This window comes from Mastigoproctus giganteus, chromosome 8, assembly GCF_048544385.1.
Source record: "Mastigoproctus giganteus isolate SK-2022 chromosome 8, ASM4854438v1, whole genome shotgun sequence".
NCBI classification, from domain to species: Eukaryota; Metazoa; Arthropoda; class Arachnida; order Uropygi; family Thelyphonidae; genus Mastigoproctus; species Mastigoproctus giganteus.
In genome coordinates, this window is record NC_143582.1 from 160886523 (window position 1) to 160906407 (window position 19885).

The 19885-nt window shown below is 37.9% G+C and overlaps 1 protein-coding gene across 3 annotated transcripts in view; it reads left to right on the top strand.

The window, feature by feature from the left end:
• Nucleotides 1-19885, top strand: part of Sap47 (Synapse-associated protein 47kD) — a 207274-nt gene that overhangs the window by 169551 nt on the left and 17838 nt on the right. For all 3 annotated transcript variants that reach the window (XM_090379020.1, XM_090379022.1, XM_090379019.1), the window contains exon 7: nucleotides 18054-18221. In XM_090379020.1, the coding sequence (XP_090235146.1) occupies nucleotides 18054-18221 (168 nt within the window). The remainder of the gene's footprint in view (nucleotides 1-18053; nucleotides 18222-19885) is intronic.

Consider the following 19885-nt stretch of genomic DNA (forward strand, 5'->3'; position numbering starts at 1 on the left):
ATACAAATCATTCGCTATAACTCCAAATTCGTGTCGGAACACCTACCAATAGTGTTTGAAATTGCATAAGCACCTGCAACTTCAGTCGCTGCGACCAAACCAGTGGACCAGGTACAAACAGTAACTATGTTTTCAACCAACCTAGTCAGGCCAAATGTTTTCCTCACTGAACTTAAAGCATTTAATTGGAATAATTTCTGCTTCAAACCAGTGGAAGAGGCAATTAATTCCATTTCTAACGAATTGAGACACATTTCTCTCATTGGTGCATCGAAGACATTTAAAATCTCCTCAAACACTAAGTGGTGGTTCAACTCCAAAACGAAAGAGGCTTTTAATCTAAAGCAAAAAGCCTACAGAACCTGGAAAAAGTCTGGCTCCATGCTAGATCAAATCCCTTACAATAAACAGAGCGAATTTCCTGCGTGTTCAGAAAAAGGCACATTGTATATATATCCAGAGAAGACTTAGGCATTCCAAGCGTATTGTTTCCACACATGGTCGTCAGGTGGAAATGATGAAGAAACGATAAAACTGTGGACACAGGCAACCTTCCACTCTGACCAGGAAAAACATCCGCCCTCTCTGTAGTGGCCATCACAGATAAGGCCAGGATCGAGCTTGCGCATGTTAAGGTATCAAGGGAAATGATTATGAAAGCAATAAACAGCCTTTCCAATAAATCTACAGTTGGTCCCGACGGATTTCCCCTCTTTATTCTTAAAATATGCAGTTTCTATGTGGTTGACCTGTTACATCACCTCTTCAAGCCACATCCTTGAGACTGGTATCACACTGACAATATGGAATGTATACCAAGCTTTACCAGTTCCAAAAAGTAATAAACCAAAAGATCCCAGAGACTACAGAGCAATCTCTATTTCCTGTGGACTACTACAGTCCACCTTAGTCGATCACTGCTTATGGGCGTCCACAGCATCTTCATACTGTTATTCCTAGGAGGTCTACGCTTTCAAATCTGTTAATGACTAGCTGGGCAATCCAAAAAGCCCTTAACTCAAAGAAACAACTTGAAATCTTATTCCTAGACATACAAGTAGCTTTCGACACACTCATCACAACAGAGCTATTTAAAATTCTGAAGCATTATTTCAGAATCGAAGGTAATCTTCTTGCTATCCTCCATTAACTCCTCATCAACAGGCAAATATTTATTAAATATGATCACAAATTGAAGATGACCACCATGACCTATGTCGGCATCCCACAAAGAGGAGTTCTCTCATCGTGGTTTTTTTCCACGGCACTAGAGCCCTTCCTTGCAAAGCACCCAAACTTCATTTCATATGCTGATGATCTTAAGGTTCTGGTCACATCCGATGATCCAGCAAAAGCTGAGGCAGTCACCTATGAAAATCAGATAGTACTGTTCGAGCTCCAGGATTATCTAAGACATCTGGGACTTAAACTGAATCCTCAAAAAGCAGCTCAGGTGACTTTCACAAAAAGGAGGACTATTAATGAAATTACGCTCACACTAAATGAGGCCACCATTAAAAAGGTTCATTCTCACACGGATTTGGGGCTGAAGTGGGATGATGGGCTTACTTTCAAAGACCACCTCAAGATGGCCAGGCTAAAAACTCTTGCGGCGTACTGGGCAATCCGGCAAGAGTTGGTCGGCCTTAGTCCTTGAGAGTTCCTCCTGGAATACATCCAAAGAAATTTAATTCCCATACGCTTTACACTTCGGTACTCTGGTTAGGAGTTTCCTCTACTCAACTGAAGAGATTTCTGGGGGTTGAATATTGGCTCCTGAGATGGCTAAACAGGAAGATGGGCTACCTTTTCACCATCTCTAGGAGTGTGCTCTATACAAACCTGGACATGAAACCCTGGGAAACCATAGTCAAAGAGAGGAATCTACACACCTTGGCACAACTTCTATGCGACCAAATGGATTCACCTGATACCTGGGAGGTTTCTGCAAACCCTCCGACCTCACAAAGAACCCGGCACAGTTCAACACTTAGTCTACAATCTTGTCTGCAAAATGTGCAATACCTTAGGTCAGTGTTCCCGGCAAATACATTTGGAATGTATGCCTCATCTTTCTGCAGTCGAAGTGCTATAGACAGGACATAGTGAAAGAACTCTATAAACATGAACAATAAACGCTGTGTGAAAAGAATTCCCTGCAAAGGCTTTCCTGGATTCACCACTGTGTTTTTTATTGTTTGTTATTTATTTATCTTATTGTTTGTTATTTATTTATTTTATTGTTTATTATTTTATGTATTGATTTTTGCCTTTTTATGTAAATTACAGTTGAATACATTCCAATGAATGTATTCAACTGGAATTTGCATAATGTGCACCCTTCTAGCCGAACCAGGCTGTTCCAGAGGTGCACACTGATGTGGAAATAAAATGATATTAATAATAATAATACTTTAGGTGTGGCCTTACCATTGCCTTGTATAATGGGATAATCACCTCCCTTGCCCTGCTAGCAAAATTACTATACATCATTGACAAGACTCCATGACCTTCCCTGGCAGCCCATCTGCACTGCTCAGCGAACTTAATATTTGACTGCACAAATACCCCCAGGTCTTTTTCACTTTCCACTTCCCTGAGTGTAGTACCACACAGGTATGTTTCTCTTCAGTTATTGCTACCCATATGCAGTACTTTGCATTTGTCAATGTTAAACTTCATTTGCCACTTCTCAGCCCATTTGCCCAACTTATCTAGATCCAGTTGGAGTAGCATACTGTCTTTACTGTCGTTAACAACCCTGTCAACCTTTGTATCATCTACAAATTTGGACATTAGGACATTAAACCTGATATGCCTTCATCAGTATCATTGATAAATATACAAAACAACAATGGGCCTAACACCGAAGCCTGGGGATCTCCACTAATAACATTTGCCCATGAAGAGCAGTGTCCATTGATTATCACTTGTGTCATCTCCCATTCAACCATCCCTTTATCCATTGTAGGAACTTACCCTTAATGCCATACCTCTCCAATTTGTACAGCAGTCTTCCATGTGCAACAGTATCAAAAGCTTTCCTGAAATTCAAGTATACAATATCAGAATTATTTTTGGCATTCAGTTTCTTTGTGACCACATCATATTATCCATGTGCAACGGTATCAAAAGCTTTCCTGAAATCCAAGTATACGATATCAGAATTATTTTTGGCATTCAGTTCCTTTGTGACCACATCATATTATCCAATCAAATTGGTCAGACAAGACCTCCCTCTAACAAACCCATGCTGTGTCTTAACTATTACTGCAGTCTTGTCTAGATGATCCTGCAGTGCTTCTTTAACCAGTGATTCCATTATTTTCCCTGGAACACAAGTTAAACTAACAGGTCTGTAGTTACTTGTGTCAACTTTTGAACACCTCCAGTCCATGGGGACCTCCTCTGCATCCAGGGAAGCTCTCATAATTATGGCTAAGGGTTTGCTTACTTCTTTTGCTGCCTCCTTTAATAAAACTGGATAGATCCCATCCAACCCAGATGCCTTCCTTATATTTAACTTTAACAATTTCTCCTCCACTTTTCTCTCAATTATTACAAAATCACTTAGCTCTCTGTTAGCATTTGATAAACTTCTGGCACTCCTCTCATTGAATAACTCCTCATGTGTGAATGTAAATGCAAAATACTCATTCAGTTTATCAGCTACTTGAGCATGATCATCAATAGTCACCCATCTATGTTAAGTGGTCCAATCTTATTCATCCCTTTCCTTCTATTTATATTTAATAAAGGGAGTTGCAAGCTAAATAAATTTGCGCACCACTGATTCAGAGCACAGTGTATCCTGCAGTAGGGTATTCACAGCTCAAGTATATATTCTTATAGTCTTTGTGAGTAGAGAAGTTTTTAGAAACAGTGTAACCTCATTATAACATGGGTGTCAGGTGACAACTTTAATATCGGCGTTATAAGCAAAGCGTATTACAGCTTAATAAATTTTAACCCCCCCCAGTTCTTTTTAACATAAATGCACTTTACTTAGTAAATAAATACTTACATACTTTATTTACTAATGTTTTATGAGTATACAGACTAAACATTCTGACCAACCATGACCTCATTAATGTTTTCAAACAGCACTTTGTTAATTTCTGGTGCTTTTTCCTTACACAAGTCACCCACATTATATTCAGAGTTACTTCCTCTGTCACTGGCCTTCTGTTGATTTTCTTGCCACTGTTCACAGAAGCTGCAATTTCTTCCTCACTCAGGTAATGTGCAACTGGAGCTTATACATCCACCTTAATCCAAGACTTCCAAGTTTATTACAAACAACCCTTGCTTCTTGTACTGAATATACTGCTAATTCAAGGTTATTATTAGTGATCTGTCTTTTCTAATACATTTTTTCCAGTAGTTTTTGGTTGCTGTTGAGCTTACTTTCTCCCACACTAACAGAATATTGTATGCAACTTCTTTCGGTGTTAATGTTTTCAGAAATTCAAGTTCTAGAATTTCTGAATTCACAACACCAGCAAATAGCTCACCATGATAGGAGGCTTTTGAAGGCTTGAATAATGCTCTAATTTGGGGCTGAATTAGCACAGTTGTGTTCCTTGATTGAAACACAACTCTGATCTTGCCATCTTTCAGTTTGAGGACATCAGCTGAAGAATGATCCAATGACAATGAAGAATGTCAGTGATCCAACAGTAACAGAGCCTTTTAATCAAGATATTTGGAAGGTGGTGTCTCACCAGTGGTACCAACTCACTTTCAAACCATGAAGCAAAAATATCACTCTTCATTCAAGCGTTAGAGCTATTTTTATAAATCACAGGTAGAGATTTTATGTTGACATGCTTAAAACACCAGGGACTTTGACATTTACTGATGAACAATGGGGCGCCTCCGTGGGCAGGAGCAGCAGTGCGTAGCACACGCTTCTTGATTAGACCGGGGTTCGAGGCCGTGACCACCAAATATGGAGGATGCGGAAAGGTCAGGGAATGACCACCGCATATCCCTGGAGCAATATGGCCTTAGTTGCTAATGCTCCTAAAAACCAAATAACAAACAAATAACAGATGCACAATGGTTTTAGTTTGTGATATCCAGTCTTGTTTGCACAAAGTAACATAGTAATTCTCTCTTGGTTAGTTTTCATGCCTGCTTTGTTGGGTGCTTGTTTAATATCCAGTGACTTGTTGGGGAGAAGTTTATATCTGTTTCTTTACAGTTGTATAACTGTTCATCTGTGAAATAACCAACTTCAATCACATTATGCAGAAATTCATGCTGTAATATCACTAAATGCTGCTGTAATATCACTAAATGCAGATTTACCTACAAGACTAACCTGGGATATCCTACCCTTCAAAAGCTTTAAATGTGTCGTCATCTCCACCAAGTAGCTTATGCTTTCAAAATTACTCCATTTATTGATATTCCTAAACTACACCTCTCCTGAAATAAGCATTGGTCCAGATCCCTGTTTTCACAAAATCTAGTTTTCCTTCTTTTGAGACTAGGCGCCTCCGTAGCCAGGTGGGAAGGAGCAGCAGTGCATAGCACATGCTTCTTGATTAGACCGGGGTTCGAGCCCGTCACCACCAAATACGGAGGATGTGGAAAGGTCAGGGAATGATCACCGCATATCCCGGAGCAATATGGCCTTAGTTGCTAATGCTCCTAAAAACCAAATAACTAACTAACTAACCTTCTTTTGAGGCTTACTTCATCTTCTGCAGCGTCTACAAATAAACACAATTTTTCTTCCTCTTTCTTCCAGCTGCTGACCATTCCTTCTGGAATTCCGCACTCATGAAATATACTTCATTTTGTTTCATCACTCTTAACTCTTTCTTTAATCTAACTTTTCTTCAACTGTATAATTTTTTTTTTTTTTTTTTTTTTTGTGGCTATTACTTCAGTCCTACTGATTTACTAATTTTGCTCTATTTATTTTTGATGCCCTAGAATTAGCAATGTTTTGAGAAAACTAAATCAAAACCAAACTGTCCTATTATAGTGCCGAAGTGAAGTCATGCAATTTCTCTCGAAAATCACTTGTCACTTCATATGTATTTGTCTAGTTTAGCCCTCAGCAGTTTTTGCTATCCTAAGTGTAACTTCTAGTTGAAGAAAGGATGTCACGTGCTGTTATTTACAAATTTTCTTTGTAATTAATGTAACTCATTTGATGAAGTAGCCATATTCCCCTCGAGAGGTAGCTGTTTGTAATTAGCATTCCACTGATATGCACTTTTGTTGCTTCTCTAGCTGAGGGGAGAAACTAGGTGTCAACAGAACTCTGATGAGTTCTATTGTTTATAAAAATTACTCTGCAACTGAATACTGAATTTGTCGAAGCAAATATACAGCCAATTTTTAGTTAATTTCCAATCTTGGAAATACGGTAGTAGGATGTACAGTATATACGAGAGCAGTATTCACTTTTTCCAGTTTCCAATATGAAACTGCTAGTTCTTTGAACACATTACTTTTTTCGTAATTTGTTTTTTGGGACATGATCATACTTGTGATGTATCCGAAACTGCGTTAAGACGTGTGTTATATCGAGGTTGCACTTTATATGTCCTCAAGTGAACCAGTAATTACAAATGACACAACTACATTTCACAGGTTGTCATGAGAGCATCTGCCATGTAACTTACCTATTAAAGGTAGCTGATGGCAGGCAGTATATTATAGCTGTAAGATCCAGTTCTGTTTTATTTCTGTGAGTGTATTGAGCAACAGTAATTGCACACAGTGGCTACATTTTCTAAAGAATAATACACCAACATTCACTATGTTTATGGTTTTTGTGATGGTAATCCATGAGCAGCAGTCAAGGAATATCGACTGGTTTCCGATTGTAAAGTGGCAGATAGGTGAGTGTTCAGCAGTGTTCACTGGTTTATCAGAGGCAGGTACTCTCCCACAAGCAGTGTGTGAAAGATCACAATGACATACTACTGAATTGGAGGAAGAGACACTGGAAATAGTAGAACCCAGTCCAACTACTAGTATTCAAAAAGTTGCCAGTCAGGTTTGTGCTCTGTGGATAACAGTGTGGAGAACCGTGCACAACTTTGTTGTCCTCTGTGATAGTATAGTTGTTTTGCCATTGTCTCATTTGGAGAGATTTGGGTTAGTTAACCGATCTCAAGCAGAGGAAGTAGAGTCAGCCTGAGTTTTTCAGTCTGCACAATGTGAAAATTGCCCCATGAACCCACACTCATACAGACCTAATATACAATGGCATAATATTGTCTGTTTCTGATGCACCTAAAATCTTACAACACCGCCACTATGACTTTAGTATTACCATTGTCATATCCAAAATGTCCAAGCTCTGCAGCAAATGATTACTTTGCATGTAAAGAGTTCTGTCACTGGCTCTTGCAACCAGAAGCTCCACACAAAAGTTTTATATGCAGGTGAAGCTTTTCAGCAGAGATGGAATAACAGACACAAAATGTGTGTATCTATGCACATGCATGAGATTCCTCATGCAATTGCAGAAACACATTTCCAGATCCATTTCTCAGTGAATATTTGGTGTGGCTGTATTGGAAACTTGCTCATTCAGGCTGTTTGTATTTGAAGATCACTCGACAACTGACTGCTACCAATGGTTTTTACAGGAAGAGCTGCTCCTGCTATTAGATAATGTTTCTCTACAAATCAGAGAGGAGACATGGCTGTAGCAAAGTGGTACATCCCTAGGGAAGTGCCTGCATTTCTCACTCAACAGTTTCTACACCATTAGAGAGGACAAGGCAACACAGCTGCTTGGCCTGCAAGGTCACTAGACTTTCATGTGATGCCAGGGAAAAGTTTAAATGACTTTCTTTGGCATCATGTGAAGTCTCTGGTGTATACCAAGAAGTCAAATAGTTGGGCTGATATGCTAAACTGAATAATGGATGGTACTGTTACATCAGAAATGTTCAAACCATGGTGAGGCAGGCTATTATGTGAATTATGTCAAAGACATCAGGGTGGTCATTTCAAGACACATTTGTAAATAACATAAATGCCAGTAAAAAAGAATGTAATTCCAAAGAAATAAAAATCATGTTCATTAATTATACAATAAGTTCATTTATTAACCTGACTAACTTACATTTTGATTTTCTCATAATTCTGAAGCAATTTACTTTAGAACATGTGTTTATGAGAACTTTTCTACTTCTATGTGTTGTTTTGATGATGAAGGTTTATCAGACTGAATATCAAAGTTTACAGATGATACAAAGGTTGGCAGGGTTGGTGATAAATGACAGTAATGATGTTATGCTACTGTAACAAGATTTAGAAAAATTAGGTTGCAGTTTAACATTAACGAATGCAAGGTACTGCATATGGGTAACAGTAATATCAGAGTAACTTATCAACGGTGTGGAACTATACTTAGGGTAGTAAAAAATGAAAAATATCTGAGGTTAATTGTGCAGTCAGACTAGTTTATATTTACTATAGATTTCTGTATCCTCTGCTAATTTATACATAACCTATTCATTTTTCTTGTTTGCCACTAGTCTCATCAGTTCATCTGACATCCATTTATGTGTTTTATAACTTGAACTGCTCAAGGCATAATATTAATTTATATAAAATGCTTAATAGCTTTATAGTTACTTCCCTGAATGTGTCCCATTTAGAATTTGCAGTTGATAACATCATCAGTTGATCTCATTGATGATGATTAATTGATAGAACTTCTTAATGGGTTATTTGAGGTGAGTACCATCAGTTAAGCTTGGCTATTAATTTTATCAAGTTGAATTCCTCATGCATTATGCAACCCGAAGCAAAAAGCCTTTTCCTAAGTGACCTATATAAAAAATATGCAGGTAAATAATAACTAGATAAATAAGGTATATGGTATAAATAATATGGTAAATAATTGCATAGTGATATTCATTTGACATTGAGAATGCCGTGCATTACAAATGGCACCTCCGTAGCCGGGTGGGAAGGAACAGCAGTGTGTAGCACATGCTCCTTGATTAGACCGGGGTTCGAGCCCGTCCTTGATCAGACGGGGGATGCGGAAAGGTCAGGGAATGACCACCGCATATCCCGGAGCAATATGGCCTTAGTTGCTAATGCTCCTAAAAACCAAACAACAGTAACAGCAGTACAAATGCACAGGTAAATAATTACACAGGTCATTTCCTGATTAGATATCGATTGTAGTGACATAGTGTTTATTGCCAGGTGGCACTGGGGGTCTCCCTCAACTCCGCGTTTTCACTCTGTGTAGAATACGATATGCTGCATAAGGCCAGAGTGTGTGTTAACCCAGGTATCCAAGGAGAGCCAAAAAAAAAAAAAAAAAAAAAAATTTTTTTTTTTTTTGTCTGAACTTCAGTATAGGGTACACCGATGAAATCAAGGAAAGACAGCAGTGATTGATGGGTGAAGGCACCTCTCACTCAGTGCTGTGATTGTACTCACTCACTGGGCGTAGAACAGAGTGATTATACAGTCAAGTTCTGTGATTATTGTGGAGGCATTTTCTTTCTGATTGTTTTGTGTCATCAATGAGGGGGGTGCTTAGCTTAGGTAGGGTGTTTACTCCTCCATCCTGCTACTTTTTAATTGGAAAATGAGTTCACAATCTGAAAACAGCACAGGTGGGGAAAAAACACCCTAGACATATCAACCTAGGAGGACAGTGGACGGAGTCATAACTTAGCAATCACTGTTTTGCTGGAGTTTCATTCATCTGGAGTTTTACCAAATTTTTTATTGGAAAGGAGATAATGGGAAGATAGGAAGAGGGTTGGATAAAAGAGGTAGAGACCAAAGGGGGCAGTAGTTGAGGCACCCGCCTGATTTGAAAGGGGAGACAGTATGAGTATCCCTGGTGCAGGATGCCTATCCTGGTCCAGAGGATGGAAGTTGAAAGTGGGTGGTGGGGTGAGCCACCAGGGGCACCCAGGGTGGGGAAGGGTATTTATTGGAAGGAGACTCAACCACCCCAGGTGGCAGGAATACAAGAACACATGTCAGCTTCCATAACCATGAGGTCCCGAGGGTCTGCATAGCCATCAGTCTGTGCAGTGAAGAGACTAAGAACATGCAATTAATAACTTTCATTCACTCAACATTCGCACAATTTTATTTTTTTTTCTTACACTTTCTATTTTCTTTTATATATTAGATTAGATATCGATCAGTGCGTTTTGATAGGTGTGTCTTTTACGTATAAAACATTTGACTTACTCTATCATATTCCATCATATTATGTAGAAAAGCATGCACGGAGGTTGGCGAGCAGGGGGTGTAGCCCCCTAGTAGATTTATTAAAAATATTTAACTTGTATATAGAATATATTATTCACCTTTGTTACAGTAAACAATAAGCTAAAAAATCACAATTCAAAAAGTAGAAATTCCCCTTGAGTTAAAAATATACATTTTTAAGGAATTTCTGGTCACTGTGAGTACCAGATATGCCTGTCTGGTACTCACAGGTTAAAACTATGCCTGTCATAGTTTTAACCCAACTGGTTATATGTCCTGGTAGAATCCTCTGCCCCATGTTTTTCACTAGCATTACCCAGATTTGTACAGAAGAAAATCCAGGGTGAGGATGCAAGAAATGGAGCTTGATTTACATTCCATATCGCATTTTTCTGTAATATGCATTCAATTTGTCAACTAGTTTTCTGTAATTTTCATGCTGAATGTTACCAAGAATGCCATTCACTACACGATGAAATGACTGCCAGGTATTTCATTCAGCATCAGTCATTTTGTCTTTCAGTTCTTGTGACGCCAATGTCTGTTTAACTTGGGGAGTAATAAATATACCACCATTCATTTTACATCAGACAGTTTTGGAAGCATAGATTGTATGCTTCTGGGAAAGTACGGCAGTAGATCAGCACTACAGAAGAGAATGGTCTGCCAGAATGGAGTGATAAGAAGCAAGACTGCTTCTTGGAACCAAGGGATTGTTTACTACATTTTGTGCCAGACTGCAACTCCATTCTGGCAGACCATTCTCTTCTGTAGTGCTGATCTACTGCCATACTTTCCCAGAGTAAGAGAAAGCAAGGAAATTTATTACACCTCCTTGCAGACCCAGAAGGTCTGCAAGGAGGACAGCTGTGAAGAAAGCTCTGTGGTCAGCCAAAACCCAAATGTATCTCTCAACACTAAACATAAGATCACTTTATAAGCCTGGGAAAATAAAACTGCTAGAATTGAAAAAGATCAAATGGGATATTGCAGGAATGTCAGAGACACATTGGACAGAAGGAACACTGGATGTGACAGAAGGAAGAATATTTTACTCAGGGAGAAAAGACAACATACATAGAGAAGGAGTTGCTTTCATAGTAAAGAAATCTACTAAATTCAATAATAGAAATTCACCCACACAGCTCAAGAATGATAAGTTTGAGAATAAAGGGTAAAGAAAAAGGAATCTCCATGAAAATAATCCAGGTATATGCCTCAGACTCCTCACATGATGACACAGAGACAGCTTCCTTCTATTCAGACCTACAAGAAACCATAGATAACACAAACAAAAAATATATTATAATAATAATGGGAGACTTTAACACAAAAGTTGGAGGCTTTCGACAAACTTCAGCAACATATTAGGAAAATTCGGGATAGGAGATAGAAATGAGCGAGGAGAATAATGCTTAAACTTTTGAAAAGAAAACAAACTGTTCATCACCAACATACTGTTCTACTACAGATCTTAACATAAATATACATGGACATCACCAGATGGAAATACAAAAAAATTGCATCGACTACATTTTAATAAATAACTGGAAATCATCCATTCAAAATGTTACAACTCTTAGAAGTACAGATTTTTACACCGACCATGAACTGCTAGCAGCAACAATTAAATGAAAATTTAAAAATACGAAGCCAAAGAACAACAGAAAAATGCTAAATACATCAAGATTTGAAGAATATAAAATAAAGGAAATTTATGGGGAAACACTATAAGAAAAATTAAAAGATATAAACTATTTCTGTTTACATGGTCACAGTAGTTGAACATCCAAGTGACTCTGACATTTTGGACAGTTTCAAAAAAAATAATAAAAAATAATTTAATTTAAGAACTACTGACAATATTGATGACAAGAGGAAGAAAATGAGGGCAATGAAGATATTAAACATTCTAAACATGAAATGTTGGCAGCTTTTGAAACTTCATTGAAGCCTTCAGTGTGAAGAAAATGTTCCTAAGTCTGAGTGTTAAAACAAATACGAACATTTTTTTAATGATCGATGTACACGCACACTAAAATCCAGTGTACAACAAAAGATAGTCAAATATTTTACAAAATAATTCTTAAGTGTAAGTAATATTGTGTGCATCATGTACATATGAAAAAAATCGTTTCTTAATATGTATGTATTAATAAATTAATTGTTTTAAAACATTAGAAAATTTATTTATTCCCACTTATTTCTGATTTATTTCCCATCTTGTACTGTATTTCTGAACGTTGAATTATTTTTAATTGCTGAAAAGGTCATATTTCTTTATATCGATCCATACTTTCTAATTCTTTTAAAATGGCTTCAAATATTTGGGCTTTTTCTTCGACTTCCATTTCAGTGGCGGCATCATTTGTTTTGTCTCATTCGAATTATGTTCATTTTCGTTGTCACCTATTGTAAGCCAGTTTTGTAAACTAGTGGAATGTTTTTTTTTTTTTTTTTAAATTTTCTCTTTATGCAGTCTTACTGTGTAGTACTGATGTCACTTTTTTTTTTTTTTTTTTGGTGGCATGTCTAAAATTAATTGGGCCTTTGTTGTTTTATTTAAATTAAAATCATAATATTCATGATTACCTCTTTATATAGCAAGCACAAAAACACTATACACACAGCTTCTAACTTATATGGTATTGTAGAACCTACACAATGCCTGAATTGCAAACTGCTATGCATTCAAGTATGTGCTGATGAAGCGGTTGCCTGATTGGTCCCTTCAAAGTTACGTTTTGGATGGCAGATTTATCTGTGCTGCTATGCAGTATGTACTCGCAGACGATTTAAGTCCAAGCACTTAAACTCCTTCAAGACTGGGCCACTGTCCACTTCTCAAAAATATCAGCTACAAAAATTAAATCTATACTGTTGAAAGGCAGCCTAAACTTAAGAAGACCACCACAAATTAAAATCGATAGCCAATCAAACTAGTTGCTGAACTGAAGCATCTAAGTATCATTCTAGACACCAACCTGGCCTTCCACCCTCATCTCAAATATTTGAGAGAAAAAATAAGACGTTATGCTGGATTAATAGCTAGAATAACAAGAAAGAACTGGGGGCTCAAAAAATGCACACTAACACTGTACTATAAAGCCTTCTTCACCCCGGCAATTATGTATGCTTCCTCCATGTGGTTCCATAGGGCCACAACGGTGGTTAAGAAAAAGACCTTGGACACCATACAACACTCAATTCTCCTGGTCATCACCCATGCCTGCCGTACTGTTAGTATGCATGCCCTCCAAGTCCTGGCAGGAGTCCTTCCCCTTGACCTAGAAGTTATACGCTGTGGAATGACGTACCACCTGACCAAAGGATTACCCTACACTCTGGGGAATACACCATCAATCCAGCAGGGAATAGAAGAGAAGAAAGGACCAGATTTGAGAATCGTGTGCAGCAGGCATGGCAGCAAAGGTGGTCTGCTTCAACAAAAGGGGAAATTACCAGGAAGTTCCTGCCTACAGTCGGACACATGTATCCTAGACTCCCCCTCTTGGTTCCATCCAGGTCTATTTACAATGTTTCTCCTGACAGGCGATGGTGCCTTCAACACCAAGTTAACCTATTTTCAAATAACAGAAGACTCCCTCTGCACATGTGGTGAGACAGAAACATGGTCCCACATTATGTACAGCTGTGACCATTATGAGGACCTCTGCTGTCGACTTATGACGCAACTCACATATCTACCAGCAGGACTGGAGCATCACCTTCTAGACTTGATGGAGGAGGTGGCCTTCGCGAAGTTTGTGCAAGAGATGTTTTCTAGTGGAGGACACTTATTGCTATTCATCACAACTAAAGCCAGTAACAATGAAACAACTGAACCTAACAGAACAGCAACATTCGAACAGAAAGATGAGCTAACCACACTAAGGACCTTCTACAACAGGACCAGGACCACACACATGGAATGGATGCAGTCCACCGCTCACCTGCCTCAAGATCCCTCTGCAGCCGAAGACACCGGTGATCACCAAGTCAGACTTAACTCTACACATCTCCTGAACCTGACACCAGTGGCTATGACCTCTGAGACAAACAAACCGGATATGACTATTGCTGCAGCTTGCTGCCAAGGCCATTGGCCTCCCCATATCAGTGCACTCTTGCATGATACTTTCTTCGTACTTCCTGGGTGGGGGAGGAGAAGTCTATTGTCTCCTTCCCTCCTCACCACTCCATTTTTTTCCCTCTGGTGGGACATGGGCATGCCTCACTGACCATCTGGGGTAGCCTTCTCTATTGACTCCACCTCTGTCTTACCCCCCTCCATTCTTCAATCTCCCCATCTTCTCTCTAACTTTGCGACCATGTCTAATGAAACCAAAATTATTCCAAAACCCACACTCAAAAACTTAAGTCAACCATGCAACAACCCTATTACCATTCGTCCTACTACCTTTCAGTGTAAATTATAGTAACTTTTTTTTTTTTTTTTTTAATTTTTTTTTTAAGGTCCTAGCCTCGTAAATCTCAGGAAATTAAGTGACACGACCTGCCAGAGTAAATATAACTATACTGGCTATACCTGGTCTGCCGGCGCCTCCGTAGCCAGGTGAGCAGGAGTAGCAGTGCATAGCACATGCTTCTTGATTAGACCGGGGTTCGAGCCCGTGACCACCAAATATGGAGGATGCGAAAAGGTTAGGTAATGACCACCGCATATCCCCGGAGCAATATGGCCTTAGTTAAAAAAAAAAAAAAACCACATAACATAACATAAAAAAAAACCACATAACATAACATAAAAAAAAACCACATAACATAACATAACCTGGTCTGCCTCCACGAGGCCTAGTGTGGGCAAAGGTGGGTCCCATTCGGGGCCCAATGGCCAGAAGGCCAGCTGAACAACGGTACAAAACATTACACATCACAATATCCGTACACTTTTTAAATCTCTGGCCTTTACAGTGTACTGTATCACATGACAATGTATACTACATGGAGATGGGGGAAACCCCTGGTGCTGTTTGACCCGAAAACACTTTACACTTTATGCAGTGCATACTCAGATTTAAGGATGCATGTAGGCTTGAATCATGATCTGAAAACATGCCATTTGGTGAATATTAATTTTCACCCAGCCCTCTGCTCTCATCCTGATGCGACATAATCTAGGGGTGCCATTTTGTCAGCTAGCCTGGAGTGTCAAAATAGCTTGACACAGAACTGATGTGTCAGTGTCACCTTTCTGATACTGGCACCCTTGGGCAATGCCAAGGCATTCCTATGCTACTGCAACAGCGTATGGTGCATTGAATAGAGTTTCTTTTGCAATTATTATAGCAAATACATTCAGACTTTCTAGATTTCAAAGGATTAAATAAGTTTTGTTACTTACAAAGGTAAATAAAACTTATTTAATCCTATGTAATGTAGAAAGCATTCTTTCATGAATAAAGCTTTCTTTTTGCACTCAGTATAGTGCTCAATTAAAATATAATGCTTCAAAATTCTTATACTGTTCATTATATGCATGTGTGAGACAAGCAAAAGTTCAACAGACTTATTGGTGTGTTTACTGGCTCTAGAACTTTATTAGCCATTTTCTTATTATTTTTAAAAGAAAAATAAGATAGAAAGTAATTCTATCATGGTATACAAATTTAACCTTCATTCTAAGATCGTGCACTATCCATGTGGATGGTGGGTAACTTTTTCTGGAAATGGTCATGTGCAGACCAGACATTCCTAAAGAAGTATAAAAGGTCTCAATTCATTACATCTGAATTCAGAAATGCCTTGTAGCGAGATATTCAGTGATCAGTGATGTTTTCTTGACTCAGGTGAAGAAATCCCATAAATCCTTAAACTCAAAAGTCTTCTATTGTTGTGGAAATTGATGGACCAGACAAATTCTTGGAGGGTACGGATGGGTGAACCGTGTAGGTTTTTTTTTTTTTTTTTTTTTTTTTTTCAGGATCATTTTCCATTACTTTTATTTATAGACGAGGATTTATAGTGACTTCCCATTGAAGATGAACCATAGGATGTCCCCATCAATATCTCAAAAATTATTTTAAAACTTTTAGTTGACTTGATGTTTTAATTGCATAAAATGCAAAGGTTGAGATCAATATAAACAATGTCTAATTTACCATTAGCACTAATTTATTCTGTGGTTAGAAATAATCATTAAAAATCCAGATTTGTACTGGTTGAAACATTTTTTTCTGTAATGAAAAGAAAGATCTGCCTTGAAGTATGAAAAGCATAATTCTTTGGATTTGTTTAGAAAGGAGGATGGTATGGCTATTGATTTCCAGATGTTCAGTACAATAGGACATTATTTTTGAAGTGAAACCTCTTTAGGCATGCCCCAGGCAATTTTCACTTGGGAGTAACTTGCATCTGTCGAAATTGCAACAAAAATGTGACACGAAATGACACTGCAATCTAGTCCATAAGTAAACATGCTCATTACAGGTGCTCTGACAGCCAACTATCATACTAGGCTGAATGCACCAATTCTCATCTGAGGAAAGGGACTTCGTTGTTACGATATGGCCAGAGATGTTCTCCAAGCATTGTAGACAGGTTGCAAGGAAAGCCCATGGTGTCTTATCGATAATTTATTGAACATTTGCTAGTAGAGATAAGGATGTCATAATCCCATTATATAAGACTATTGTTAGACCACACTTGGAATGCTGTGTTCAAGTACGGAGACTGCACCTAAAGAAAGACATTGAGCTTTTTGAAAGGATCCAAAGACGGGTAACTCGCCTGGTGAGATTGGCAAAAGGCATCCATATGAGGAAAGACTTCGAATATGTGCGTTGCAGAGCTTGGAAACTAGGTGCCTTAGAGGAGACTTGATTAAGGTGTTTAAGGCTCTGAGAGGCATAAGTAAAATGAATGAGGACGAAATTTTCACGGTTATAAATTATTCTAGAACTAGGAGGCCATAAATTCAAGGTATGGGGGGGGGATGTTTAGACTGGATTGCAAGAAGTTTTATTTTAGCCAGTGAGCTATAAATTACTGGAATAAGTTACCTACCTTGAGTGGTATAGACTGACAGTTTGGGGAAATTCAAAGGTTAGCTGGATAGTTACCTATGGGAGGAGAGAAATGCATAGGTTGTCTATTTCCTCTTCTTTTGTTAATTATTTTATTTTATTTTTTCTTTTTGGCTGGTTCAGCATGAGACAGGCTTCCTTGCACTATGTGGCCATTTCTAATACTAATACTATTCTAATTTTCTTGGGTTCTCGTTTAAAATGAGTATTCTGTATTTTTTATTTTGCTTTTTTGCATGAGGTATAAAAAGTTAATTAACAATGAGCTGCATATTTCTTGTACCATACTGTGGCATCAATATGCATATTTTCAAATATGTATTGACATGGTCATGGCTGGCCATGGTCAGTTGAAGGTTCATGCATATTGCCTTTTACATGTTGAACATTCAGATCAATCAGTTCAGTAAGATATAAAATCTAGATAGGTTATGAACATGTTTTCTGTCATTTATAGTGACTTCCCATTGAAGACGAGGTAGCTCTCTTGTGGGTTAGATTGATTCTGTCTCATAACAATATAGTACTGCATAACAGTGCTGTTGTTTTTGAACTTTTGCAGAATTTGTACATCACATAAAGAGAATTTGTACATCACATTGTTTTGTTTCATTGCTTGGAGACAATAACTTATCCATGTTGATGAGTTTTTTGTTGTTGTTTTTGATGAATATCAAAAAAAGGTACTATTTTTTTAAACATTTTAATGATTATCTGATATCAAAGGCAGATTTAAAAGTTTTGTAGATATATGAAACATAAAATGTTCTTTTATAGCTGCTAAAAGGACTACTGCTGATCAACCTACAGGAGAAGAGACAGAAGGGATTCTTGATAGTCCTACTCATGAATTTGTAAGTGATGCTTTCCAAGGTAGTCAGCTGTCTAAAGAGGATTTGCAGCAGGGAATGAAACAACTTGGAGTGACTGGAAAAGATAGCAAAGGTACAGGAAACTATTCTTTTGCTTTAACATATTTTGAATTTAATAGTTTCATATAAATTTTTAATGATAACAGTAATATTATTCTGGAACTATTGATAATCAGTTTTTTTATATAATTGCATACAATAATTTGAATTGCATATCCATAACTAGAATGTAAACCATTTATTTTAGAACGTTAACTATTCAGTAAGTGTCTGTTGTTATTGCATTTCGAATTGTAATCTACTTTTGTAGTGTATCTCAGGTGCATTTTTATATTCTTTTGTTATGTCCTCAAATATGAAACGCATTAGTATACCGTATAAAGCCAACATCACATAGTAAGTAATGCACTATTGCTTGCGATAACATAGGTAACTATTGTGATCAGTGAGTGATCACAATAGTAGAAAGTTTGTTATGATAAAAGTAGGTACAGACTTCTCTATATATTTCTGATTTTATGAAACTATCAGAGTACCGTACCTTATTTGCTGATCAGAAATTCCAAATAATTTTGGAATTTTGGATCAGCTAATAAGGCACAGTACCATTTCCTTGTTGGTGTTAACAGTTTGCCTCTGCTTTTGAGTTCTTTCCTCACTCTATATATTGCACTTCCTCACATAAATTTATTTTATTTATTTATTTTTTTTTTTTTCAATTATTTCCTGAACTCGCTTCCGGAATAGAAGTCTACTAATTTTTTACTCTCATAAGAAATTTGTTCCAAAACTCATATGTGCTTTAAAAATTTTCATCACCCTCAGTTTTCAAATATTGTAGGTTAATGACCGAAAACCAAGGCCTATATTTGGATTAATCATCTTTTCCATCTATTTTATCTATTTATTATTATTATTATTTTTTTTTCTAGAACATTTGAGAGATTTCTACAATATTCAAGAATGTTCTGGAACTTTCTGGAATATTGTTACTTGCAGAAGAAAGAAAGGTTGGGATGTTTCTGGAAGGTTCTGGAACTTTGGATAGAATTCTCTAGAAACATTGTGAGTGTTCTGGAAACTTCTCTATAGGTATATATATGAGTGGGTTCCGCACCAAGAAAGCATTTTCATATTTCAAAAAGTATGTGTTTCAGAGAGTGAGTGGTGAACAAGTGTTGTGCACATAAGTGTAAATCATGAACTGTGTTTAAATTAGAAATAAAAAATCTACAATTTTTTAATTTTGTTCTTATGTGCACATACCTCAACCGTGAAATACACCGATGAGCCAAAGCATTATGACCGGCGAGTCATTATGCAAATCGAAACAACTGCAGGTGAACTACGGCATTGGTCAGGACACGGTATAAAAAACACCTGATACTGAACTCTGTTAATCAGTGTTACTCTTATTCTTCAGATGGGAAAGGCAGCGGACTTAAGCGAGTGTGACAAAGGCCAAATTGTAACGGCCAGATGATTGGATCAAAGCATATCCAAAACGGCATGGCTGGTGGGGTGCTCACTGTCAGCCGTTGTTAGTACCTACTGAAAGTGGTCCAAGGAGGGAAAACCCACGAACCACCGACGAGGTGTTGGATGACCATGGCTCATCGATGCTTGAGGTGAGCGAAGGCTCTCCCAGATGGTACGTGGCATTAGAAGGGCAACTGTGGCGCAAATAGCCAGTAATTGGAATGCTGGTGACGGGAGTAATGTGCCACAACACACACA